Genomic DNA, 27,252 nt, shown 5'->3' with positions numbered 1-27,252 from the left:
CTATTTACTTAACAGTACTTCTCAGGGAATTCAGTTAGCTACTCAAAGACTCAACTTCCTTATCTTTGAAAAACGCACTCTTTCTTATAGAATTATTATGGTATTTAAGTGAGCTGCTGTTTGTAAAGCTCCTGGCACAAACTAGGTGCTCAGGATGCTTATTTATTTTCTCTTTTCCTGGAGAAGAATGAGGATCACAGTCAAGATGAAGCCTGAGCTGTTCTCCCCCAGGAACACAAGAGAAAGCCCCGAGAAAGCCCCGAGAGGCTTTGGAATCATTGAACAGAAAGGTTATTAGAAGGGGGAACCCAGGTGAGACGGTGAAGCAAGCCTGTTGATTTGGTTAAATTTGAATGATCCTGCATGTCACTTATTGGCTTTCCCTGTAGAGTTTAGAAATGAAATCTTTTAATGAGAAAAGGACCCGTATTGTTGCTTTGGCACCTCCTGAGTGCCAAACTCTCAGCAACCAAGCCCTAGGAGATAGATATTACTGTTCTATTTTACAGGCCAGGAAACTAAGGTTCTGAGACAAAGGCCACCCTGTAAGAAGTGTAGAATTGAACAGACCCCAGATATAACCATAGCAGCATGACAACACCCTTCATCCTTGGCAAGTACCACTCACTGAGCATGTGCCAAGTGCCAGGCCCTGGCTTGGCCCCTCCCTCTGTTAACTCTCTGGCCCTCATGGCAGCTCTGTGAGGAAGTACTAGTGCCACATTTTACAGATAAAGAGAGTGCTTGCCCAGGGCCACACAGTGAGTGGCAGTCATTTCAGTGAGTTCTGTTGAGCAGAGGCCTTTCATTCTTTTCCTTGGTCATTTCCAGGCATGGTAGGGGGAAAGTTCGAGAAGGTGGATAGATAGTAGGAACCTTAAAACAGAAAGAGAATTGAACTAAGTCTTTGAGGCTGACAGAAAGGAAGGACAGGTCATCTTGAGTGTTCACAGGACTGAGGAGTGGAAGGGAGACTGTCCACCAGCTCTGCTCACAGCCCCGGATGAAGACAGCAGGGGTTGAAGCCTCCTCTGTAATCTCAAAATACAGGGAGACAAGGCTTCATCAGCACATGTCAGAGAAAGGGAGAAGAATGGGCATCCCTACCCCTACAGCCTGAGAAAGACAAAAAACTTGACACTATTGAAAAATGAATCCAAACTTTAAAAAGAGCAAGCGAACTCCTTTCCTGCAGCACTTTTCAGAAACCTCCACAGGTTCTGCAGCACTTTTCAGAAACCTCTGCCTGTTCTGCAAAGAATCCCACCTTCGGCAGAACACCGACCCATATCTCTTGGCCATGGGACTCAGTTTGGGGAGGTTTTCATACGTTGCTTCTTGGGCATATTTTTTTCTTAATATAGTTAATATTGAAAACGGGGCTCTTATTTCTCAAATGGAAACCCCTGAGCAATCTGGAGCCCATGATGGGGGTCTTAATTTTTGTTTCCACCTGTCCGGCAGGTAGAAGCACAGTAAGTGCCTTTAAGGTGTGTGACTGCAAGGAGGAAAAAGAAGCCTGGAGCCTCAACACAACTACCCCCTCCCACTCCCCCACCAAGAAGCTCTTCTCTGGGCCTCCATCACAGGGACCTGGCCTTTTGGTGTGGTTGTTTTGATGTGGCCATTTTGCAGTAGAGGACATTTTGACACAGTTGTTTTAATGCTATGGAAATTTTCTGATTTTTACAAACATCAGCCATTGAACATTCAGCTTTTGAAAAAATTAGCAAATATCAGTGCAGCATGGGGGCAGGGAGAGGGTGAGGGTCAGCATCATGGAGCAAACGGGCAGGATGCAGCTGTGGGAGGGGATCCATTTTTTCATTCACATTTCTTACAGAAAAAGTTGAGTTAAAAGTCATGGTTTCAATTTTAGGATCACAAAAAGCCTCATGTTTAAAAATCCTGTCAGTAATCAAGACAGTGTGGTACTGGTGAAAGAATAGACAGATAGATCAATGGAAGAGAACAGAGAGCCTGGAGATAGACCCACATAAATATAGTTAACTGATCTTTGACAAAGGAGCAAAGGCAGTACAATGGAGCAAGATAATCTCTTCAAAAATGGTGCTGGAACAACTGGGCATCCACTTGCAAAAAAATGAATCTAGACACAGACCTTATACCTTTCACAAAAATTAACTCAAAGTGGATCATAGACCTAAATGTAAAATGCAAAACTATGAGACTCCCAGAAGATAAGATAGAAGAATGACCTTGGGCATTGCAATAACTTTTTAGATATGATCCATGAAAGAAATAATTGAGAAACTGGACTTCATTAAAATTAAAAACTTCGGTTCTGCAAAAGGTGATGTCAAGAGAATGAGAATACAAGGCACAGACTAGGAGAAAATATTTGCAGAAGATACATCTGGTAAAGGAAATGGTCTCCAAAATATACAAAGAACTCTTAAAATTCACCAATAAGAAAACAACCTAATTAAAAAATGGGCCAAATGTCTTAACAAGTATTTCATATGATCATACGTCATCAGGGAAATGCAAATTAAAACAATAATCAGATGCCACTATGCATCTATTAGAATGGCCAAAATCCAGAACACTGACAACACCAAATACTGGCAAGGTTGTGGAGCAACAAGAATGCTCACTCATTGCTGGTGGGAATGCAAAATGGTACAGCCACTTTGGAAGACAGTTCGGAAGTTTCTTTTAAAACTCAACATACTCTTACCATATAATCCAGCAGTGGAGCCCCTTGGTATTTACCCAAAGGAGTTCCAAAACTTATGTCCACACAAAAATCTTCACATGAATATTTATAGCAGCTTTATTCATACTTGCTAAGACTTGGAAGCAAGTGAGATGTCTTTCAATATGTGAATGGCTAAATAAACTGGTATATCCATCAATGTGGTACATCTAGACAATGGAATATTAATGCTAAAAAGAAAGGAGTTATCCAGTCATGAAAAAACAAGGAGGAAACTTAAATGCATATTACTAAATAAAAGAAACCAATCTGTAAGGGGTACTGTGAGTTCAACTATATGACATTCTGGAAAAAGCAAAACTATGGAGACAGGAAAAGGCTCAGCGGATGTCAGAGATTAGAGGGGAGGGGGGGATGAACAGGGGGAGCCCAGAACATTTTTAGGATGATGAAGCTATTCTATGTGATACTGTAATGGTGGATACATGTCATACATTTGTCTAAACCTGCAGAATGTGCATCACCAAGAGCTAACCTGTGGACTTTGGGTGATGATGATATGTCAGTGTTGGTTCACTGATGGTAACAAGTGTACCACTCTGGTAGGGATGTTGATAGTGGGGGAGGTTGCCTAGCAACAGCAGATGCATGGGAACTCTCTGTACCTTCCAAAACTGCCCTAAAAAATAAAGTCTATTAGGGAAAAAATGTCTGTCAGCTCATCTTGCTGTCTAGTTGTCATCACTGCTGCAAGGGTTCCCTGGCATTTAGCATGGCGGCCTCCCGCCATCTGGGCTGTGGGGAGGGAGAGAGGGGTATAACGCTCTCAATTCACTGTGATGCCTCCCTGGATGCGGAAGTGAGAGAAGAGACAGTGGCAGAGCTGAGGGTTTGGGTCCTGTGGTGGCCCAGCTAATCCCACCAGCTGCTTCCAGCCAGTGGATGCTCAACTGAGAGAACCCGCAGAGAAACCTGCTGTTTGCCCCGAAGCAGCGGCCGGTGATCTGTTGGAATGGAAACCAGACCGTGCGATTGACTGTGCGATTGACAGTGGCTCTCCATCACGCCTGGTGTCCGACGAACACTGTGGAACCCCGCGTCCCCATGTGATCGGGCCCCTTCTGTTTCTCCGGCTACCCCTCACTCCTCTCTGTCCCCAGCATATTGGGCTTCTCCTCTTGGACATGTCAAACTCTCTCTGCCACCTGTTCCTTCTGCTGGGATTGGTTACCCCAATCTTCACCTTTGTGGGAACTTGTGATTTGGATCTTATATGTCACATCCATATCACGTCCAGTGCAAAAGGCGTCCCTGTCTGACAACACCAACATCCCTCTTACATGCCCTTTCCGTTAAAGGCACCCAAGTCCTTTGCCACCTGCCCAGAGACCATGACTCCCCCAGCCCTTTCATTCCCCCTGCTGCCGTGGGGAGAGGACTGGCCCCTCTGACAGCCACCTTCTAACTGGCCTCGCAGCCTCCCAGGGCTGTTCATGGCAAATGAATTTAGTAAATGACTCCTTTCTCCTCATTCTTGTCCTCTGGTGGATTATGTTGTTAACCACAAAACATGAGGAATTTAAAGAATCTACCAGTTGAGCAAAAGCTGACAGGCGTTCAGCCTCCTGGGGAGGGTGGAGGCCCTTTCAGGTGCCTGTGCTCTCAAGGAGAGGGAGGGGCCCTGCCATGGGCCAGCCTCCTCCAAGTGTATCACAGGGAGAGCCATCTGCGGTAGACACGTTAGCTGCTGAAAGGGGGGTCAGTATAGACCTACACTGATTATATATAGTATATGCTGTTATTGACATTTAAATTTAAACCCATTGCATTTAAATACAATTTTTAAAAATCAGTTTCTCAGTCACACCAAACACAGTTTAAGTTTGGCTACATGTGGCTGGTGGCTGACTGAACAATGCAGATACAGAACATGCCCGTCATTGTAGAAAACTCTATTGGATGATGGCACTCTAGATTCCTGGTCTTGTATGAGGTTTGTTTTTTCCATTAATGTAGTCAAATGATGATTATTAAGTTCCTAGAATGTGTCTCTGGGCTGCAGTCATGGCCAAGACTGCACGGTCCCCATCCTTACGAGTTAGTGGGCCAAGAAGAGTCCTTACAGATTTTATTCCTTGGGATTTTGCCCTGGGACTCGTTGTGCTTGTGTCAATCAGACCCTCTCCACCAAATTAGCGTCAACCCCTCTGAGACACTTCGCACTTCCCAAGTTAAGGCCTGAATCAATGAAGAGTAGAAACCTAGCATCATCCTCTTTCAAAGACCCCACTGCGCTTTTGTGATGTGACTTTCCCAGTAGGTACGGAAGGCTCAGGAGGGAGAAGCAAGTTGTGATCTAGTTTCAAAGATGGGAACCTGGGAAGTAGAGGGCTGATGCCAAACCCATTTATTCTCTGCCAGAGACTGTTAGACACTTGAATGTGGGAGTGGACAAGAGCAAATGCAGACTTGGCACTCGCCTTCGGCCCTGTAACTTTGGTCTTTTCTCTGTTGTAGACAGTGGAGGTCATGGACTGCAGCTTCCATTCCATGATTATTCCCTAAACACCCTCAGCCCCAGCGTAGCACAGGGCTCTGGAACCTAGAGGAGATGCACACGTTGCCCCATGCTCTAGAACTCACCCTCCACAGGGCAAGAATGCAGAGAGAGAACACCCATTGTCAAGGGAACCTGCACCCTCTTGCAATCACCCAGCTCTGAATTCCATCTGCAGAAAACAAAAGAATGGGGCGTTCCCTCCAAGGATGAACCTCAACTGGTGACAGCAAAAAGAATCGATTTTTCCCAGGCTCCTTTGAGAAATCGCAGGTTCCCTTGATAACCTCCTTGCACCTTCCTGCCTCCCGGCCTCATGCCTCCAGTCTGTGCCACTGTGGAGGAGACTCAGGGTCAAAGCAGCCCTTCCAGCCACGGTGCTACCTAAGCTTCCTCACCTCACCTGGAGCCCTGGGCCACGGCGGGCCACACGGCGCAGGGGACCTTCCCACAATGGCGCGCTTCCTCCTTCACTCCCCTGCCTCCTGCCAGCACGCCCCCACCATCCAGGGGGCCAGAGTGGGGCACCCTTACCTGGTGAAGAAACAGCCTGAGTCAAGAAGAGGTAGGAAGCTCAGCATCCTCTGCGTCTAGGGCTCCTGCTCCAATACTGCCTGTCTCAGCCTCCTGAAAGCTCTCTCAGGTCACAATCAAACCCAGGCAGGCACAAATTCACTGCTCCGCATGTCCAAAGACAGCCAGAAATAAGGGGGCATTCTCTCCCAGCTGCTGCCACTTCCTTTCCTGTCAGTAATTTTCAGTTTGGAGGGAGAAGTGAAAGGCCAGAGCAGCATTTGGCTGATTTTCAGCCATATACCGTTCAACCAGTGCGGGACGAGGTCAGGGAATTCACAGCTCCCACCAGGCTGCTGAATCACCCACCGCTTTCGTTCTGACTGCTTGTGCTCTGTTTCTTCATCTGAGCTGTTCGTCAGCCTTTCCCATTTAGGTAATAAATTCAGCTGCATCTTCTGCATTACTTCGTTCTGTAGGAATTGACAGGGAACGATGGGCCATGTGCCCGGGGAGGGCCACTCTGTAGAAAAGTCCCACTGAGCCCGCGTGATGATAAATACCCAGAAGGAAAATCAATGTCAGCTGGAATGTAGTCATGATTTTTCCCTAGGGCAAATATAAACAGAGGTCTTTGTTATAATGATGACAAGGAGTCAACTCCTGTCTTTTCTCTGTTAGAGATGGTAAAGGTTGTGGACTGCAGCTTCTATTCCACGATTATTCCCTAAATGTCCCTAAATGGCCAGGCATGGCATCTGACCCTGGGACCCAGATGGGTGCAGTTATGTCAGAGTGAAGGACCTGTCTTCGCGGCCAGGAGGACTTCATCTGTGAGCTTCATTCAGTAAAAGCATAACATTTTATACGTTCCAACTTCTTCAAAACTTCATGTGAACGCCTATGATTAATAAGGTGAAACGTCTTATCAGTGTTAATGTATCCGATGTAGAGTGCTCATGTCAAAATAAAATTTTGTATGTGACCCCAATTTTGAGGCATTTGTGGCCTTCCAACACTGCCTGTGTTCCTAGATATGTGTCACATACATGATTTTTTAAAGTAGTACTGGTCAATAGAACTTGCAGATGTGATGGGCATGGTCTAGATCTGCACTGTCTGCATAGGACCCTGAGTTACCTGTGGTTAGGAAGCATTTGAAATGTGACTGGTGTGACTAAGGAAGGAGTTACATTGTAGATATTTAAATTTGAATCATGCAATTGTTTAAATTTTTGTAGTGACTACTAGCCACTCTTTTGGATGGCATAGCTCTGTGGGTCTGAGTACATCTGTCAAGGCAAAAGGCTTTGTGATGGACAGCTCTTGGGGTGATCACCCCATACAGGCCTGTTCAGACACCACCACCCAGAGGAACCTTATAAACGCACACCATTAACAAGCCTGACAAAGCTGACTGCTGTGGAGGCGGCTCCCCACTTCCCCATGCCCTGTGAGCCGCTGTGCTGTCTAGGAAAAGATATTGTTCTTAGATTATCAGTCTGACCATGTGTCTTCAGAGAAGATTATTTTCCCTTAGCCCAGCAGTTCTCAGCTTTTCTTTTCTGGTTGTAAATAATCAACTCTGTTGATTTCTAGAAGCTGCAGCTGGTGACTCTCCACCCCCAACCCTCCTGGGTCACCCCACCAGTGACAACACAGGTAGTGGTGGCCTGGCTTCCTTTCTGGTGTTTTTACTGGGTGATTGCCTGCTCAGAACTCATAGGAGCCTTGCCCTCATCCAAGCCAGTCCTCTCCCCAGACACAGAGCTGGAGGCGCTGCCTTCTCCTGGAGCCCTTCACCGTGAGTACCCCCTTCCTCCTCCTCCTCTGTCCCGGTGTCACCTGTACCCTCAGCTGTGTGCTGCCATGATGGTTCTAAAACCCAGGCTTGCACTTATTTGTGCAATGGTCATGAGCACCAGGCACTTTATTAGAGGCTTCCAGGGAGGCAAAGGTGAATCAAGGCTGCCCTGCCCAGGCTTCTAGGGTGAGTAATAAAACTCCTTCCACCCACACATAGGAAGTGTAGGTGCAATGCAGTCTGTTCCATGGCTGAGACCTTAAAGGAGGTGACAAGAAGGTGGCCAGAGACGAGGAAAGTGATGCCACCCTGAAGCCTTGGGTCTGAGATTGCCCTATGGAAAGGATGTTTTGACAGCGTTCTTTGTAGCAGTGAAAAACTGGAAACAAACACTCTTTGCACCAAGAAGTATTGGGTTAAATGAACTTTGGCATATCCACATACTGGAACGCTTGGCAGCCATCCACTCTGACGGCACAGGCCCAGCTCCACGATGAATTGCATTAAGAGTGGTCAATGAAAGACTGTTAACTAGGAAGCAAGACAGAGAATTGTTTGTGTGGTCTAATTCATTACCATCTAGAGTGTGTGCGTGTGTGTGTGATGTGTGATGTGTGATGTGTGAGGTTGTGTTACAGAGAAGTCTAAAAAGATGTATTTCAGAAAGTTAACAATGGCTAACCTGGGAAAGTGGTGTTGGAGGAGTTTGTTTTCTTCATTATATATGCTTGCTTTCTGGGGATTTTTTGTTGTTGTTGTTCATTGTGAAAACACTCCTTTATAATCAGAGAAAAGCAAAGCTATGCTAAATAATTCATCATTGGACACTGTGTTGTCCCTTTAAACACATCCACTACTTTAGTTCTTAATTAACTGTTGCTCCATAAAAGACGAAATGGAAATGCGCCCGGCAACTAGGCTGAGAGCTTGTCTCCTCCCACGCTTTGCTGAACAAACCACAATTAATCTGCCATTTCAGCCCTGGAATTTGGCAGCCTCTCTCTTCCAATCTCTGCCTATCTGCTCTGAAGTCCCCTTGCATGCACCCCACTCACAAACTCACACCGGGAGCCCCTGGGCCCAGCACAGTGCCTACTGGGGGTGCAGTGTGGGCGCCTGCCCCAGCTTTGTGAGCAGGTGGTCTGGTAAACAGAGCCCCCGCTTCCCTGCAGGGTGAGAAAAGAAGAGCTACAAAAAAAGCAAGAGATGATTCACTCTCCGTGTAGCAAATTGGACAGAGATCAAAGTAAGGCCCCTGGTTCCTCATGTTAGCATCTGTATCCAATCCACTGGGCTACTATGAGCAGCAGAGGTTGTGGACTTGGGGAGGTGTCCGTGCTGATTTTCACGTAGGTTGCTTAAAGACAGCAGAGAATAGAAAAATAATGATTGGATAGTAGCAGATTCCAGGCTCACTTTTCTGACAGGCATTTTCTACTTTTTGAGAATTAGCAGCTCTCTACTTTTCCTTTACTTCCAAGGCCCTGTATGCACCTTGTGCTTTCTGCCCTTGTCAGTGTTTTCCTGACCTGGAGAAGTGTTCTTGCCCCATATTACATGTCCTCATGTTCTCCACACTTCAGGAAACCAGCAAAAATCTCACCTCATCAATGAAGCCCTCCTAGGTTTCCCCAGAGCTGGAGATGTGACTTCCTTCTCCCAATTCCCAAGACATTTCATAGTGTTTACCACTGTTGGTGTTTTGACACATCCACTGTGCTTGAATTTGAGCTTCTTGGGGACATGATCATGTCTTCTGCCATCTTTAAGCCAAGCAAGCATACCAGGTGTCAAGGCACTCAGGATAAATGAGCTGTTGGGTGAAGAATGTTCCGTTCTTCTCACACAGCTGTCTGCATCTGCAAAGAACAGTGCACTGCACTTGGCCCTCGCAGCAAGTCCTGGCCATAGCCTGGGCTCTCCCCTGCATTTTACAGACAAAACCTAGGTTCGGGGAGGGCATGCCACTCTTGCTGAGGTCTCACAAGCAGAAGAGAACGGACCAAGGGGCAGATGAGGCTTTCAAATGGGGTCCACTGTGCTTGTTCCCACCTCACCCCTACTGTGCTGCAAAACCTGGGTGGGCTTTTCAGATCTGGGCAGATGCAGCTCCCCTAATGGGGTCACACTGAGCAGCGAGGGGGGAGGTTTGGGCGGCATGGAGCCGAGCTCCGGTGTACTTGGGCAGGCTGTTGAGAGGTGACTTGCTTCAGTATGTCTTGTCATATGTGGGTTCCCCCCTCCACCCTGTTTTCCCCTCCTTCTCAGGGGAAGAAGAAAATGAAAGCAAGCTCTGAGACTTTGCAGTCTGTGCAATAAAACAATTGAAAAGTATTCTGACAGAAGCTAGGGAGAATAGACGGAAAAGCTGTCAGTGGGGTCTTTAGATGGTAGGTCTCGGGAGGAGTAGGTGGGTTGAGGGAGTTTCAATTTTACTCTAAAGTTCCCTTCAATTTTCCTGTGAACCAGAAACATTCTTATACTAGAAGGAAGATAAACTTTTATAAAAAGCTAGTATAGATTTCACAATTGCAAAAAGTAGCCTCAGCGAATCTAATGACTAGATGCGTCCCCCAGTCTGAGCGGCTCTCCGGACCAGCCGCGGCGCCATGACCCTCCTTGGGACGCATTTCACAAACAGGTGTATGGACCGGGAAGCGCTGGGGCAACTTTTTTTTTTTTAAAAGCTGACAAGTTATTTTTATGGCAGATCTTAAAATAAAATTTCATGCACAAAGTAAAATATTTAAATCATTTACAAAACCTAAAGGAAAAAATGAAAGTCTCACTTTTCACTGGTCATCATTGTTCAGTCTCCTTCTAGAAAAATATTTCAATACTGATCAGCAGGGAAGTATATAACCTTCTATGTATTTTCTAAGAGGTCATACAGCGATGTCTTTGATACCTTTTATTTTTACCTAGTAATCTTGGTGACCTCTTGTATAGTGTGAAGTCTATTTTATTCTATTTATTGGCTACATGTGGCTTATTGGATTGATATATCAGAATACTACCAATTGCTGGATATTCGGGCTCTTCACAAAACAAATGCTGCCACATACACCCCTTTTCATGTATCTTAATGTTTTTTTTGTGAGATACCTGGAGGGCCTGTTCCCAGCAGATGAACCGTTGAGGTAGAGGTATTCTAACTTATACATTTTGGCAGATGTAGCTTAAGCCTCTGGTCATACAAATTTACACTCCCCACGGCAGTGTGGAGGCCTTTCCCCCCAAACTCTTACCAATATCATTATCACCAATCCCTATGTTCAATCTAAAACCAGCTATAACTAACCATAACAAAAGTCATTATTTCTTCTTTATGTGGCTTTTTTCTTTGGGAATTTATTTTCTCAGATATTATCTGAATCATATTCAGTCTCTTCATGCAAGTAAAAAGGAAGGGACATTAGCCATGGGTATTAGAAATACACAAAGTATTTTCTAACTAATATCTCAAAACCAATCTCTCTATTCCTCAAACTATAATAAGCTTAAATTAGCTGGGTTGGGATCTTCTAAACCTAACTGGAATGTTTAAAAAAAAGATTAATTTTTTTAGAACAAAATTCAGAAAAAAAGTAATGAGGGAATTATTAAGTTAATGGGGTGATATGTAATTTTAAGGGAGATCCTTTGAGATGAGGTAAATATCCTATTCATCATCAAACATTCACCCACTAATTTCAGTATCCACTGGTGACTTTCTAATTTCATTATTCCTTCTATATTAGTTGGTATCATAAGAAGAACTTTCTCTTCTCCTCATTTATTTATTTATTCATTTATTTTCACCACTGTGGATTCATGGATCTTTGCTTACTTGTATGGGCAATAATCACTGCCGCCGTTATTCACTTTGATGCTGACATCGCCTCAAACCTGGCTGGGGCAGCCCCGTCAAGTTGCCTCCTGGATCCTTTTGACAAAACCTCATACTCCTCTGAACACCCTGCTTTCTGGTGCAGAAAGCAGGTTCAGGTTCACCTTGCAGTTCCCCTGGCCCAGCTCTAGAATCAGACATTTCTCCAAAGAGCCCTGGTTCCTTTTGGTGGAGAAAGGTAATTAGAAACCACCATTTGGGCTCATTCTACTCTGTGTCAATTGCTTTTAGGCCCTTTCAGTGGACAGATCCAGGACATATGTATGTGAAATACAAACAAAAAACCCACAAATTATCACAATCTAATCTAATCTAATCCAATCTAATCTAATCTAATCCAGTCCAATCTAATTTTTAAGAACATGAGTTCATACATACTGAGCCCTCAATTCCAGCAGAGCAGCAGAAGGCGCCCCAGGGCACTTTGGAGAAGCTGGTGGAAGGGAAGTTCCCCGGAGGCCGTTTTGGCTGCCCTTGTTGCCCACTAGCAGCCAGATAGGACCATGAGGAGGGAGGAGAACCAGGTTTTCATCAGCTCTTGCTGTTTTTCCTTCCTTCATTTTAACACTTTAACCAACTATAGTAGACTGCAAATATTTTAAGTGCAGAATAGAATATAAGTTCTGACATGTGCATACAGCAAATATATTTATCTCCCCCAAGGCCTCATGTGCCTTTGCCCCTCCTGCTGTTGGCCCTGCCCTGCCCTCCCCTTCTGTTTCTTACCAGGAAACCACTGGTCTGTTTTCTGTCACTATAGATTAATTCGCATTTTCTAGAATTTTATATGAGTGAAATCACACAGTATGTGCTTTTTCTTAGGTCTGCCTTCTTAGCATCATCGCCTATTTGCTGTACGCCATTCACCCTTATTCCATTGCATGGATATTCTAGGGTTTGCTTATCTCTTCACTATATTGATGGTTTGGGTTGTTTCCAGTACTTGGCTATCACAAATAAAGCGGCTGTGAACATTCATAAATCGATTTTGTGTGGATATATGCCTGCATTTTTCTTAGGTACATACTTAGGAGTGGGATGGTATGTAACATGGTGCATGTATATTTAACCTTTTAAGAAACTGACAAACGTCTTTCCAAGGTGGCTGGACCATACATTATGTATTGAAAACCACTGTACTTTCAGAAAAGCAGGGTGCATCACGATGTTGTGGTATGTAAAGGAAACCAACAGGTTAGGGCTGGATCTATGACGGAGAATATTTTCTTCTAGACCCTTGGGATGTGGTGCTGGACATGTTTCTTTGAAATACATTCAATAGAGATGCCTTCCTTGAAGAGAGTCAAGCTGTCATTCCCTTTGTCATATAGGAGTGGGTTTTACAGAGATACGAAATACATGAGAACAGCAGCCGAGATTTATCTCAGCTCAGAGGCTCATTGCATTAGGAAACTACCTTTTCATGGGTAAACAACACTAGGACTTCCTTTTACTGCAGGGGTCAAGGTACAGAAAAAATAGAGCCCACTTTCCTGCCCTGAGCTTGGCAACAGAAAATGCAGGTACGTGCTGGGGAGTAGGGCCCTGCCCTGTGCTGGCAGCCACCCTTGAGTCCTTGCTAGCTGGCTCCCCACCACAGCATTCTCAAGCCAGCCACTGTCATCTTCAGGAGTCTCTTGGTTCATAAATGGGGCGGGGGGACATTCAGCAAAACAAGACGCTGATGGAGACGCTGAGCCAAAAGGAAATGAATTAATGGAAAAAGGACGTGCTGGGAAAATGTTAAGAGTCCCAAAGGCTCTCAGAGGAGAGGTTTCTCTCATTTCTATGTTAACCAAGATTATTCTGTAACTAGAATATTTAACGTGACATCAGTATAACATGGACTGTAACTCTTGCTTGGGAATTTTTTTTCCCACAGGAATAAACAGATTTAACCTTCACCTGCAGGTATTTGTTACTGTTCCTTTACAAGCCAGTCCTCTTTTTGATTTTTGCCCTCTTGTTCTAGAAGCGAGCGTGCATCTGACCCACCATGGTCCCCACAGAATCCACAGTGAGTAGAGCCATGTTCCTTGGGCTCCTTGAAATGAGCTCTCATCTCAGCTCTTTTTGGGGTGTGTGGGAAAGCATCCATTGTTGGGAGGGATTTCTCTGTGTGATTTCCCCCGGGGGTAAGATCTCTGCTGAGCAATGCCCCATACAGGTGGTCAGTGCCCAGCACGGAGGACTTTGCAAACATGAAGGGCCAGAAGAGCTTTGAGATGTGTTATGAAGACAGAGGAAAACACTACTGTAGATTTTATTAATAGGAAAGGGCTTTTATGATCTTTTACTAGGATGTGCTTACTTCCATGAGTCTGTCCTGAAATTCAGACCTAAAAGGGCAAGAGAGAATCCATTTAATTTGTTTGTAAAAGACCCATGGTGGGCACATTAGTTGTGTTTCTTACATGACATTACATGGGTCTTGCAAAAATCACATGATAGTATATATTTCTCAGGAAGAAACAAAGAGGCTAACAAAAATGAGTGAGCCAAGTCATTATCCAGAGAATCAATGATGATTTTATAGCCAAATGTAATCTATAGAATCAAATCAAATTCTAATGCTTTTATTATATTCATAAATGCCTCACACAAATATCGAAGGGTTTTCAGTTTGCTTTTCTCAAAGGTCTGGGTCTTACATGCAGGTAGTTGAAATCAGGCCTTCTTAGTGGAGCTCACAGACTGCCCTCCACAGCCCACTGGGGGTTCCCATAGTCTGCGGAGAGCGGTGTCTGCCATAGTTAGTGCAGAATAAGCAACGATGCTTAGTACTGCACATGTGTTCTTACATATCTGTAACAACAAAACAAGACAATTCATTTGGATCTGATGAAGTAATGAGGTAAGTCTCCATTTTTTTTTTTTTTTAAAAACAGAATTAGACCCTTCAGTCTCTCCTGTAGTTAGAGTTTCACTTTTCATCCCCAAAGTGGTGAAAACAGAGCTGGGCTGGGGCCACAGAGCCAAGCCTGCTTCTGAGACTCAGTCATTCCGTTTTCTCCTTTGGGATCTTGGAAAATACTCCAACTCTGCAGGGAGCCCCAGAAAGAAAGAAAAATGTACCCAGTAAGGACCTTCTGTAGTCAGATGCATTCAGCACCACCTGAGTGGGGAAAGTCAGGACCTCTGAGGCCCTGGCTCCCACGGTGTTTGGGAAATAGTCACGACGGCCCTTTGGCCACTTCTCCAAAGATGCGTTGTGCGCTGGTGACCGCCCGAGATGCCACATTCCTTCAGCCTCACAGTAAAGACAGAGCCATGTTTAAAGCTGGGGAAACAGGCTGGGGGAGTGGGCTAATGGTTCAGGTTCTCACAGTGAACCGGAGGGGGCGCCCTGGAGGGTGCTCTCGGCCCTCACGGCCTCACTGGGTTGCTTCCTGTGGGCACATGTCAAAAGCACCGAGATCCCCCGTCTCGCGGCTTGGGAGTCCTACTTCCTCAAGTGTGGGCGGAGTGCCCGGCTGCCGCTGCCTGCCAGCCCTCCCTGCCCCCCTCCGTCCTTCCTCTGATCCTGTCTCCCAGCCCCAGTGTCCGCCTTGGTGCTGAGGAGCAGTGGGGGACACACAGCCTTGGTGGACATGGTCTTGGCCCTCCGCCCTGTCCTGTCCTCTCCCTGAGGGTGGGAATGAGGGGCCTGGAGCCGGCGAGGGGTTTGCAGAGAAAGCATGAGCCAGCGAGGGAGGCCCTGGAAGGCTCTGGGGACCTTCTTCTTGCTTTAGTAGCTGTGCAGCCCTCAACATTTGGGTTGCCGCCTCTGAGCCCAAGGCTCCTGAGGGGAGGAGGACACCCCTGCCGGAGCTCGGGAGCCCGGGCCTGAGGTGAGGGCCCTGCCAGGGGTGCAGGCAGGCAGGGCAGGACTCTGCCCCCAGCAAGAGGCTGCTCCGGTCCGCTCTGGACTGAGGAGGCCCCAGGCATCCTCCAGTGCTTCACAGTCTTTCAGAGGGTGGGGGGAGAGGGCCCGACGGCCACTCTAGCTGGGTTCCCCGAGTTGCAACTCAGGTGCCTGCCTCCCTGACGCTGCGGCTCACATTTGTCACAGCCACTTTGACGACATGAGGACATGCAGAGCAGAGTTTTTAGAAAGGAGAGATTCAAGGTGCCCAGCGTGGGACCAAGGACAGTTGCAGGCCGGCTGCGGTCTGGACCCTTCCCCGTGGCTGTGGGCTTTGGGCAGAACTTTCCGTTCCTCTGGTCTGTCCCCTCCACTCTAAGATGACCTAGTAGGACCAGTGGTCTCTAAGACCTCCAAATCATTCCCAAACCTGTTAAAATATAAGAAACTTTCCAGAGTAGAAATCAAAGCATACATGAGAAGATGAAGGTAGCCCACGCGGCTGAGTTCTGGGCTGGCTACTGGGCGTGGTGTTACACACATTCTCTTCTGTTCCTAGATGTATGACTATAATGCACTTATTTTTTTTTATCAAAATGCTAAAAATCACCCAAAATTAATTATACAATCCCCGAGTTAAGTAGGCTCTGAGAAGTAACACAGCTGTCCCGCACACCACCCTGGCTAGGACATCCCCAATGGGCCCCACAGGCACACAGCACCTGCCCCCTCAGACTCCCCCGCAGGTTGTGGGCCTGACAGGCAGAGGCCTGGGGCAGGGGCTGTGGACGTCCTAATGTCTTGTTCCATGTCTGTTTTCATCATTGATGGGAATAGTGATCCTTGGAAGCTGTTTGCTTGCCTGGCATGTAGACAGTGCTCAGTAAATTTCTGCTGAATGAGTGAACAAATTACACTACTTATTGCCAATGAACAGGATATAATGAGCTAACATTTCTCAGCCTGGATGAGCATGTCGTTTTCTTAGTCCTGGCAGGAATGAGACAGTATCATTTTCACCAGAACACCGTCCCGGCCAGGTCTGGGCCCCTTCCCACCCCAACGAACAAGTGCTTCTCACAGCAGAAGAAGAATCAAGATCTAGCTCAGACTTGTGCTAATTTGGGATCACAGGTTGCAAACAGTGGTCTGACTTTGGTAAAGACTTCATGTTTTTAAAAGGGTCTGAGAACAGCACAGTGTAGTAGGAGCACAGCAAGAGCTCAGAGTGTCGCTAGACATTTCAATACGACACGGAAGAGGACTGGGCAGCCCCTTCGGACCACAGGGCCAGGACGTTTTCTGTCTGACTCCATCCCCTCCCACCCCATGTTCCACATGGACGTGAGGCATTTTCCCAGGATATGTATGACAGAATAGAGAAAAAATGAAATGAAAACAGGGTCCGAGGACATTGGTAGTTGGTAGGACAGGGAGAAGAGACTGAGAAGAGTAAGAACTTGGTTTTCAGCCTAAAGCTGCCCTGTCCGGTGAGGAAGCCACAGGTCACATGGGGCTGCCGAGCACTTGAATTGTGGCTGCTCCAATTGAGATGCCCTGTGAGTGTAAAATACACTCAGTTTCAAAACAGTACTAAAAAAATGCAAAAAATCTCAATGATTTTTGTGTTATTTACCTAGTGAAATAATTCTTTTATTATTTTAGATATTATATCTAAATAATATTACTTATATATTATAGATAATATCTATAGATAGTAACTTACATAATATTTTAGACATACTAGGTTTAAACAAAATAACATTATTAAATGAATCCCACGTTTCTTTTCACTTCTTTAATGTGGCTACTAAAAAATGCACACTTAACCTGCTGTTTGCCTTTTATTTCTATTGGATAGTGATGGGCTAAAGGGTCTTGTCTGTTGATTGTAATCGGGCTACAAGTTTGGCTGAACTTCCCAATTAAAAAGGGAATCCAGTCAGTCATAAAATTCAAATGGCTCACAAGGAAAAAAACCCTCACCTGTTCTTCAGGAGAGAGGAAGCCTTTCTTCACATCTCTTTTGTATTTAAATGTCAAATAAGCATCCTGGGGTAGGTCCTAGGGTGGGACACAGCACAGCATGAACAAGCCCCGTGAGGATCCCCTCTCAGTGGAGAAAGTCGGCTGCACGGGGAGATCCTTAGACCCCACCTGGAGGCTGAGCCTGGGAATAATGCCAGGATGGCTTGGGGGAGGTCATTCTAGGCAGTTCTCACGTTAGAAGCCTCCATCATGTGCTCTTGGATGGAGCCGGGTTAAAAACATGTGCATTTCAGATTCTTTCACTAATCCTCTCTCAAGATCTTTTTCTAAGTGACCAGGGCTTTGAGAACAGCCTTTGTGGGTAGCCTCTCCAGCAAGAGCAGCGTCTCTAGATGCTATTCAGAGGGCAGGGAAGATGGAAGGAAGGGCTTTGCAGCCTCAGAATTCCTCATGGAAGCCTGGCATCCCTCACCTGAAAGATGGGGCCATGCACCCCTACCTGGCACCTCAAGGATTACATGTATGCACATACTGTGCTTGGCTGGGGTCTGGCATGCACTAAGTGCCCCAGCAGTAGTGAATAAAATAAGATGGCAAATATTGGCATTGACGTTTGCTGGGAGATTTTCAAAAGATCTTGTGTCTGAGATTCAGAGGATATTTACTCATCAGGCACGAACAAAGCTATGTGTGTGAGTCCTGACATGGGTGGGACACATTTGTGCAGGATTCCCCTAGTCTGGGACATGAACTCTTCCTCTTGTTGGCTTCATAGAGACAGCCAAAGCTTTGAATTTGTAAGGATGACATAGGCTTACCTTGGGCTTTCCAACAAATGTGGTCTTGACAAAATTTACACAAATCCAGGTTTTTTGTGTGTGAATTGAATCACTTAAAAATATATCTGTGGAGTCCCTAACTAAATAAATAAAATTCTAACTACAATGCCGAAGGACTGGGTCGTCCAGCCCTCACCCAACAAGAGAACACCTGCCTTGTGCTTCAGGCCAGCCACAGTGCTTCATTCTGGGACTCGGTCTGGGGAGTGGTGGGCATGTGCCCACTTACCAGGCAGTGGGGAAAGCTGGGACTGCTTGAGCTCCCCTCCCAGAGATCTCTGGGCTGTGTCTGTGAATGCGCTGTGCTTTGCCTCCCTGCACCCCAGTCTCAGGCTCAGGCTCACATGACAGTCTATTAAAGCTATTTGACCAAAAAAATGCAAAAAAAAACCCCCAAAGCCAGACCTCTCAAAAGCAGTTTCATGCTTACTCACTGTGTGGAGTCACGGCTGACACCTGCTCATCTGCGTGGCTCTACTGACTCCTCCCAAGTGTCCTCCTCCTAACATCTTCATCTACAATTATACCCATTTGGGGAATCTGTGCTCTTCATAGTCTTCCTTCTGCCCTAAAAGATCTTTTCATACAAAGTCTACTCAAACCACACGTCTCAGGGGATGACCTTGTAGTGGGTCATGACTGGCTCTCACGTAAGACTTTTCCTTGGCATCTTAACTAAAATATATGTCACCTTTAAGATCTGTCTTCCCAAGAGACTGGGTTTCCAGAAAACCATCAAAGTTGGAAGGGAAATCTGTATATGTAAATCGAGAATGGATACACCAGGCCTGAGGACAAAGCACACATAAACTAGAGAGTTTTCCTTAGTTCTTCCCAGCAAAGTGTAAGAGCCCCTGAGGGCCTTTTCAGAGAGTAGAATAGAGAAGAGAAGGGAGAATCAGAATCACAGAGTCTGCTAAATGTTCATGCCCATTTTTGGGCCCGAGGGGGTCCTACCCCCTCAGAGCATGTGCCATGCGCCCACTGTTCATTTGCTTGTGTGTGTCCTCCACTAGTAGGCTGGTTCTGTGAGAGCAGGAACCATGTTTGACTTAGTCACCACTGTAGTTTTAGCATGTTTACAGTACCTTACAGATGACAGGTACTCAATGAAAAAATACGTTTCCGTCCAATAAGATACTCTCAGAAGTTCCTATTTCCTACACATATATGTCTTTTGACTTCTCATAGACTTTGAGGATTGGAAGGGTCAAGTGGTGCAAACCTCTGCCATCAGACAGGACCTCCAAAAGATTGTCCTTGGCCTAATGCTATTTTGTATCTCCTTGCAGAGCCTTATCCCTAATTTGTCTGACGACTATAACTATGGCTCCATGCCTTCCATGGATGACTACCTGAACTTCAACTTCACTGAACTCTTCTGTAGGAAGAACAATGTCAGGCAGTTTGCAAGCCACTTCCTGCCACCCTTGTACTGGCTTGTGTTCATTGTGGGTGCTGTGGGCAACAGCCTGGTCATCCTTGTCTACTGGTACTGCACAAGAGTGAAGACCATGACCGACATGTTCCTTCTGAATCTGGCAATTGCTGACCTTCTCTTTCTTGTCACTCTTCCCTTCTGGGCCATCGCCGCTGCTGACCAATGGAAATTCCAGACTTTCATGTGCAAAGTGGTCAACAGCATGTACAAGATGAACTTCTACAGCTGTATGCTGCTGATCATGTGCATCAGTGTGGACAGGTACATCGCCATTGCTCAGGCCACAAAAGCACAGACCTGGAGGCAGAAAAGACTTCTGTACAGCAAAATGGTTTGCTTCATTGTCTGGGCACTGGCACTCACACTCTGCATCCCAGAAATCCTGTACAGTCAAATCAAGGAGAAATCTGACGCCACCATCTGCACCATGGTGTACCCTAGTGACGAGAGTACCAAACTGAAGTTGGCAGTCTTGACCCTGAAGGTCATCCTGGGGTTCTTCCTTCCCTTTGTGGTCATGGCTTGCTGCTACACCATCGTCATTCATACTCTGATACAAGCCAAGAAGTCGTCCAAGCACAAGGCCTTGAAGGTGACCACCACGGTCCTTACTGTCTTTGTCTTATCTCAGTTCCCCTACAACTGTGTTCTCTTGGTGCAGACCACTGATGCCTACTCCCCGTTCATTTCCAGCTGTGCCATTTCCACCAACATTGACATCTGCCTCCAGGTCACTCAAACTATTGCCTTTTTCCACAGTTGCCTGAACCCTGTTCTCTACGTTTTTGTGGGTGAGAGATTCCGTCGGGATCTTGTGAAAACCCTGAAGAACTTGGGCTGCATCAGCCAGGCTCAGTGGGTCTCCTTCACAAGGAGAGAGGGAAGCCTGAAGCTGTCATCTACATTGCTGGATACAACCTCAGGAGCTCTCTCCTTCTGAGGGACCTTCTCTCAGAGGTGACTGGTTCTTTGAAAGTAACAAGAAATATAGTTTCTTGTTACTGATGAGACTGAGGAAACCAAAGAAGAAAAAGGAAGTGAGGGGGAAATAAAAACTCAGAAAGGGACAAATACGAACATTATTACTTTTTACTCAAAACTTGCCAAGCCAGAGTTCTCAAAATTGACTTGCCATCCCAGGAGACTGTTGATCGGCTTTTAGCAGAAATACTTGCAATTTTCAAAGGAGGACTAAGAAAGAGCACTTCAGACCACCCTGGCTTTGCCTCTAGCCCAGCATGAACGCAGCTACCCCTGGAGCAGGTGTTTGATTTTCTCAGGCCACTGTAAATTGCTGTGCCTTTAGTTCTGAGGCCACCCCTTCCAGAGGGGGACACAGAATCATAGTCCACAGAAGCACAGTTTCATGAAAACTTCCATCTTTGCAGAATTCCTACCCTGGTTTTTTGGCCTGATACTCATACCAGGTCTTATGGATTTTTGATCTAGAATCTTTCCAAACCACTTCAGATCTAATTCTCTTCTGGTCTCTTTGATCTGTTCTGGGCCAGTGAGGGTCCTTATTCTTGTTTTCAGGAACAAAACGTATCTGCAGGACAGGTCAGTGAGTCCCGGGCCATACCAGCAAGTCATCCAGGTTCTGTTGGATTCCAACCCGCTTCTGTGTCCTGCTGGAGGTTCTGAGTCCGCACCTGGCCGCAGGCGGATCTGGGAAAGGATTCAGCCGGCCCGCTGGCGTCGTGGAGTCCGTGCTCTCAGCCTGTGCGGGAGAGCAGCTGAGCCGGCGGACCACCCCCGGCTCTGCGGTGGCTTTCATCACAGTGAGCGCCGTCTGCTCCCTGTAAAATGGGTCTGTCCTATCGGCCTTCTTGTTTCTGAGGTCACTGGAAGGATATTTGCCTCCATGCTTTTCCTTTTCTTACTGTTTAGTGCTAACATGTCACAAAGACTTCATTAGGCTGAAAAAAATGTAATATAATTTGCTTTTGCATTCTGTCTTTTAACTAGTTGACACATTTGTCCATTTGAAAACATTTTATATATTGAAAAAGTACTTCTGAATGACCATTTAAAAATATCCATTATCGGTCACTTTCTTCGCTATCTCCATATTTTATATGTGTACAAGTAAGATCGAATTGTCAGGTTGGAGTATGAATCATAGGAGACTGGGATAAGAAATAAAACCTTAAAACCATCTTGGCTGACCAGTTTTTAATCTCTCTTCTGGTCAAACTTGTTTCCCAAGTTTTTCCCACTTAGTTTGATGGAACTTCCAAGGAGTTCTATTAGAGCATTACCAGAAGCCACCCAGCTTTGCCACGTGCTTTGGAGGAAGCATTTGCTTTTCCCACCATGTTATGAATTTCCGTGGATTCAGTTCTGAGGTCACTGCTCCCAAAGGGGACACAAAAGGACTGGACTATGCCACACTATCCTCCTCCCTGCACACTTCTAATGTACGTGTCAGTGAGGAGCAAAGTGAGCAGAAAACAGGCAGCGGCAGGGAGAGGAGGGGCTGCCACAGGGCCGCCCCACACTTCCCACATGAACGCAGTCGGTGGTGAATAGGCATTGGCGTGGGGCCAGCACGGCACCATGCCCCCCAGTACAAGCACAGCTTATGGTCAAGGGGAGGATGACTTCCCCAAAGCCTGTCTATGGACAGAGCCACCCATACGGCTACCGCCTCCGGGAGAACCACGTATCTTCTGAGGAACTTGAAAGAATAAGCAGTAAGCATGGGCCAAATCTGAATAAGACTGTGCAGTTAGGTTAAAGGGGCACAGCTGAGTCTGACATGCCCGTTCGCGCCCTTCTGATACTGTGGTCCTGGTACCGTGTGCCGTGGGGGTCCCAGTGGAGCGGAGAGTGCGGAGAGGAAGGAGGAAGGGGCGAGCTGTGACTGTGCTGCTGAGCCGACCCTCAGCCTAGAGTCACTCAAGGAGCACGATGGTGGAGACTGAGTGGGAGATCAGAGGCAAGTAAGACTGTCCAATTCACATCAGTTGTGAAAAAAAGAAATTGCCAGGGGCTCCACCATTCCCCGCTCTGATTGTTAAGAAAGGAGATGTAGGAACACCAGGAGAGCTACAGACCCTGCACTGCACCCTGACTCACAGTGATCACGCCCACCTCTGAGGACTTCCTTCAGGACCTGAGTGGCACTACTGGGCTGTCCTGGTTCTAGCACAGCTTCAGAGTAAAGGCATGCTGCAACTGTATTATATTTTAAAGATTTTAAGTATCCTTTGTTGGCAAATTGCCTTAGTATTTTTTTAAAAATTTAACTGAAGTACAGTTGACATACAGTATTAGTTTCAGGTGTAAAACAGTGATACGACATTTATATGCATTGCATAATGCTACCACACTAAGTGTAGTAACCATCTGTCACGAAACAAATATTGCAATATATTCCCTATGCTATACTTTTCATCCTATCTTAGTTTTTAAATGATTACACAAATAGGACCATTTGACACTGAAATTAAACTAGGTTTTAGTAGCAAATTTATCCTAAGATAAGAACACTGGAAGAGTCAATATGAGGAAATCCATGAGGAAGTAGTGATCCACTCAACATTTCTAGAAAATATGCTGCGTGAGTACTTTTAGAAATAATGATAAAAGAAGGTTATAATATATAATCATATTTTACTGGAACTCTATAAGTCAGAAAAATCAAGAAACTGAATGAAATATGATGATTTTCATTATCAAAAAAGAAATGGGATTTTTTTTTCACTAAAATTTTTTAAAAATGAATTTTAAGCCAACATACCACAATATGTATATTTAAGTGGAGATTTTTGTTTTGAAGTAGCCATCTTGGACGACTAGAGATTTGTGCTTTATGGGCTTTCAGGCCTGCAGAATACCATTCATTCAGCAAATATTTGTGTATATACTGTGAGCCACGCAGTGCATACCCATTTCTATTCACTGAGGTTCTAATGGGATACAATATTCCTTCCTCTCAAGATGCTTGCATTCTAGAAATATGGTTAAGTGCCACATGGAATCAGATATGCAAGGATGGAATGGAAGGTTCTTTCAGGTGATACCCCTGGGCTGAGAATTGCAAGGCATCTTTCTATGGCTTATAAACTGGTTTGCAGACAGTCCCCAGGACAAGCTGCACATGGCAGCCTTTGGGGTGAGTCCTTGGACAAGCAGTTAAGTGTGTGCTCTTGATCTGCTGTGTGTGTGAAATTCATTGACTCTGACCCCCCACATTGTATGTAGTAGATGCAATATGTTGAACCAATAAACTTGTTAAAATTTTAAATTAGTCATATCTCAGACTTGTACCTCATGTGTCAGAAATCAGCTGCCAGAAAACTTTGAAAAAAATAAAGATTGGCAATATTTATTGAGCAACATACACTAAGGATGTTTTGTCCTTAGGGCACTCTGATGGGCACCATCTGCTCCAGAGCTTCCTGCCAGGCTGGCCAAGGTTTGTCAGGCTCGCATTGCAGTTCGTCTCCCTCCACCCAGTCCTGCTGCCTCTCACTTCCCTTTATGGGTATTGATCCCTAATAAACATCTTAAGTCAACCATCAGAGGTCATGAGAGGTCACGAGCACCAACTGCAGGACCTGGTGTGCAGGACGGACACAGTCTCCCCTCTGGGCCTTTCAGCCACTGCCCCCTGATTGTTTACTCTGTGCCAGTTAGATGCTGTAATTACCCGCTTAGTAACTGGCAAGGCTAGTTCATGGACCTGGGTGTGCCTGTCCCTCAAGCTTTGGCTTTGCACATGATGCCATCCTACCTTGCTTGCCATAGCCAGTCAAGCCAGCCGCTGCTCTGGAGGGCTGACCAACAATGGCTGAGAGCTGGGGGATGCACAGACAGACAGGCGTTCCCTCAGATACTTCTGCATGTAAACTCTAAATGGTGACACATGGCAGCCGAGGCCACGCTGATCCCTCCTTCAAAGTAGGCTCTGAAGTTGTACTAGCAAAGGACGTACAGTATCAAGAAGTTTCCTACTTGTTCCCTCTCCGGAGGTCCCCCCATATACATAGAGCTGTGGGGCCTGAAGCCCTTTGTGAAGGAGCCATAGCCTCCACTGCTGGCCTGTGTGTGTGTGTGTGTGTGGGTCCAGGGAAGCTGCACCTGAGCCCGGGGGGCAGACTCCTGGCCCCCAGAGCACACCTGGCTGTGGCTCTCCTTCTCCCCACCCTGTCCTCTGTCTGTCTCCTCTAGCTCCTTATGAACAGACCTGCCGCCCTCCAGCTGAAGACCCCTAAGTGGTCTCCACCAATATGGCATGGGACAGAAAACTCATCAAACTGCTCAAACTCCAGACGCATAAAATCATGAGACGTAACACAGTGGTTATGGTTTTACGCCACTGAGTTTTGGGGTAATTTGTTTTGTGATTTTTTTTGATGCGATGTTCTCTTTTTGGCTTATTCACAATTCAGTGAAAGAAGTGGTTTTACAGACTTGCCTATACTCCAGTCCAGTGTGCCCCAGTTACTACTGCCACAAAACTTAGTGGTATAAAACAGAATCCATTGCACTGTACTGACGATTTTCGGGGTCAGGAATTTGGAATGGGCTTGGTTAGGCCTCTCCAGCTCCGGGTCTCTCAGGTGGTCTCACTCAGACATTAGCTGGGTGTGGTCACCTGAAGCTTGACTGGGAGGCTCAGGCCATGAGGCTGGCAGTTGATGCCGGCTGCCAAGTAGGGCACCAGCACATGGCCTCTTCAGTGTGGGGGGTCAGGGCACCCCAGCTTCTGCCACGGCAACGGGTTTCTCTGGAAGAAGGGTCTGAGAGAACTGGGGGAAGGTGTATGTCTTCTTCTGACCTGGCACCAGAAGTCACATACTTTGGCTGTTTCCCACCGGTCAGAGCAGTGTCAGGCTGGCCCTGAGTCAAAGGAATCAGCCAAGACCCCACCTCTTATGGGAAGAGTGTCAGATAACTTTGGGGTCATGGTTTAAAATCACCACTCTGTGACCTGTCAGTTAGTTCATCTTTCAATTACTCCAATCACTCAATCCCCCAACCGCCTAGCTGAGTAATACCCAGAGAGAAAAGGGCCAAGGAGAGAAAAGCCTATGTAGACAACTTTCTTAATAATAGCAGTCATTAGCATTTTTGAGTGACTCTTTATGGAAACCACTGTGAGAGGCCCTTCTGATCTTATGTGGTCTTCATGGCATCCTTATGAAGTAGCTAATGCGATAGCCCCCATTTAACAAATGGAGAAACTAAGGCACTGAGGGGCTCAGTCACCTGCCGCAAGCCATAGCTGGTAGGTAATGGCACCAGCGATCCATATGCATGTCTTTCTGATAATAGAATCTGACCTCCTAAACGCTCTGTTATGCTTTCTCCCAGTTGGAATTCAAGCTCTTTCGTTCCAGTGGTCCATTCCCACCGCGGAGACTACACAGCTCAGAGGTCCTGTGTCAGGAGGGTGGGGTGGGCCGAGGTGGGCCAGTCCCTGGGCGGTAAAGCAGGGCCCTGGTCAGACTGTGGCCTCCTCCTAGGCCCTCCCTCCCAGGTTTCAGGCTGTGGTTTCAGGCTGTCATGCTTACTGCCGAGTAGTTGACCCCTTTGGTGACTGTAGGTAGATATGAACAACTTCGTTATAACTCAAGCTTGTAGGAATTGGGCTTTTGGTTGTTTACAGGGAGGCCGAGATAGCCATACCCTGAGGGGAATCTGTTCTTTTTAGAAATTAGTTTTCAAATTTAAAAAGTTGAACTGCCATGTAAAAATAATTGTATGGTATAGAAGGGTACCAAGAGAAAAGTAAAAGTATGCCACCCACCCCTGACGCCATGTCCGGAGCCTGACGGCCGCGCCAGCCCCGCTGCAGCGGCCACGCCTGGGAACGTGTGGTCACCCGCGCTCCACCGCAGCGCCCTCTAGTGTGCAGCTGTGTGCTTCCCCAGCCAGGCCCCCGGACGCGTTCTTTCCTACTTCTGCGGTCACAAGCCACGTGCCCATGAAAAGTCTTGTGCATCTTTGTGTACATGGATGGTGTATCTGGAGCAGAAGGCAGGATGAGAATTGGGGCAAAGGGGGAAGTTCAAGAAGGGAGGATCCTCTGACTCTGGTAGAATGATTGCAAAAATGGTCCTCATTCTCCAACCCCCTTCCCCATCTCTTTGCAAAGTTACCTTGCAGTTCCTCCCATCAAGAGGAATCCCTTTTCCCACATCTCAGATCTGGGCTGGCCTTGTGACCTGCTCTGGCCGGTAGAATACGGGCAAAGTGGTGTTGAGCTGTTGTGAGGCTCGGCCTCACAAGGCCATGTACTTCCATTTGCTTCCTTGGAAACCTGCCCAGTAGTCATCTGACCAAGGCTGGCCATCCTGCCAGAGGATGGCAGCCCGTGTGGAGCAGAGCACAGTCATCTGGCTGAGATCAACCAACAGCCAGACAACTCCAGGCCTTGTGAGAGTACAGCCAAGGTCAGTGGAATCCCCTGGAAGACGTGCAGCTGACCAAGGACAGACATACCAGTGAGCCCGTGGCGAGTGAGCCCAGAAGAACCCCGCAGTCAACCTGAAGATCTGTGAGCTAAGTAAATGCTTAGTGTTTATGCCCTTGGTTTTGAAGTGGTTGTGCAGTGTTAGTGTGACTATACATAACGGATATAGCCTTTTGTATGAAGGATGATACAAAGTAAGGTTTCAAGGTCAAGAGCTCTCACAGAAAATTCTGGTCAAAGTTTTTTTTTTAGTCATCAGATAATCTATGT

General features: G+C 46.4%; 2 protein-coding genes across 3 annotated transcripts in view; one reads left to right on the top strand and one right to left on the bottom strand.

Moving 5' to 3' along the window:
- LZTFL1 (leucine zipper transcription factor like 1) overlaps window positions 1–5,963 on the bottom strand; it is a 71,392-nt gene extending 65,429 nt beyond the window's left edge. The window contains exon 1 of one of the 2 annotated variants that reach the window (XM_036883318.2): window positions 5,772–5,963. In XM_036883318.2, the coding sequence (XP_036739213.1) occupies window positions 5,772–5,818 (47 nt within the window). In that variant the 5' untranslated portion in view covers window positions 5,819–5,963. The remainder of the gene's footprint in view (window positions 1–5,771) is intronic. The other variant, XM_036883317.2, reaches the window with a different exon arrangement.
- A 1,324-nt stretch (window positions 5,964–7,287) lies between these two features.
- Window positions 7,288–21,294, top strand: CCR9 (C-C motif chemokine receptor 9). The gene is made up of 3 exons (XM_036883339.2): window positions 7,288–7,554; window positions 13,416–13,460; window positions 19,408–21,294. Exons 2-3 carry the CDS (start codon window positions 13,440–13,442, stop codon window positions 20,494–20,496), a joined length of 1,110 nt encoding a protein of 369 aa, XP_036739234.2. The 5' UTR covers window positions 7,288–7,554; window positions 13,416–13,439; the 3' UTR covers window positions 20,497–21,294.
- The last annotated feature ends 5,958 nt before the right edge of the window (window positions 21,295–27,252 follow it).

Source organism: Manis pentadactyla, chromosome 1 (assembly GCF_030020395.1).
Source record: "Manis pentadactyla isolate mManPen7 chromosome 1, mManPen7.hap1, whole genome shotgun sequence".
NCBI lineage: Eukaryota > Metazoa > Chordata > Mammalia > Pholidota > Manidae > Manis > Manis pentadactyla.
Note: the sequence above shows the minus strand (reverse complement) of the source record. Positions and strands in the feature narration are given on the sequence as shown.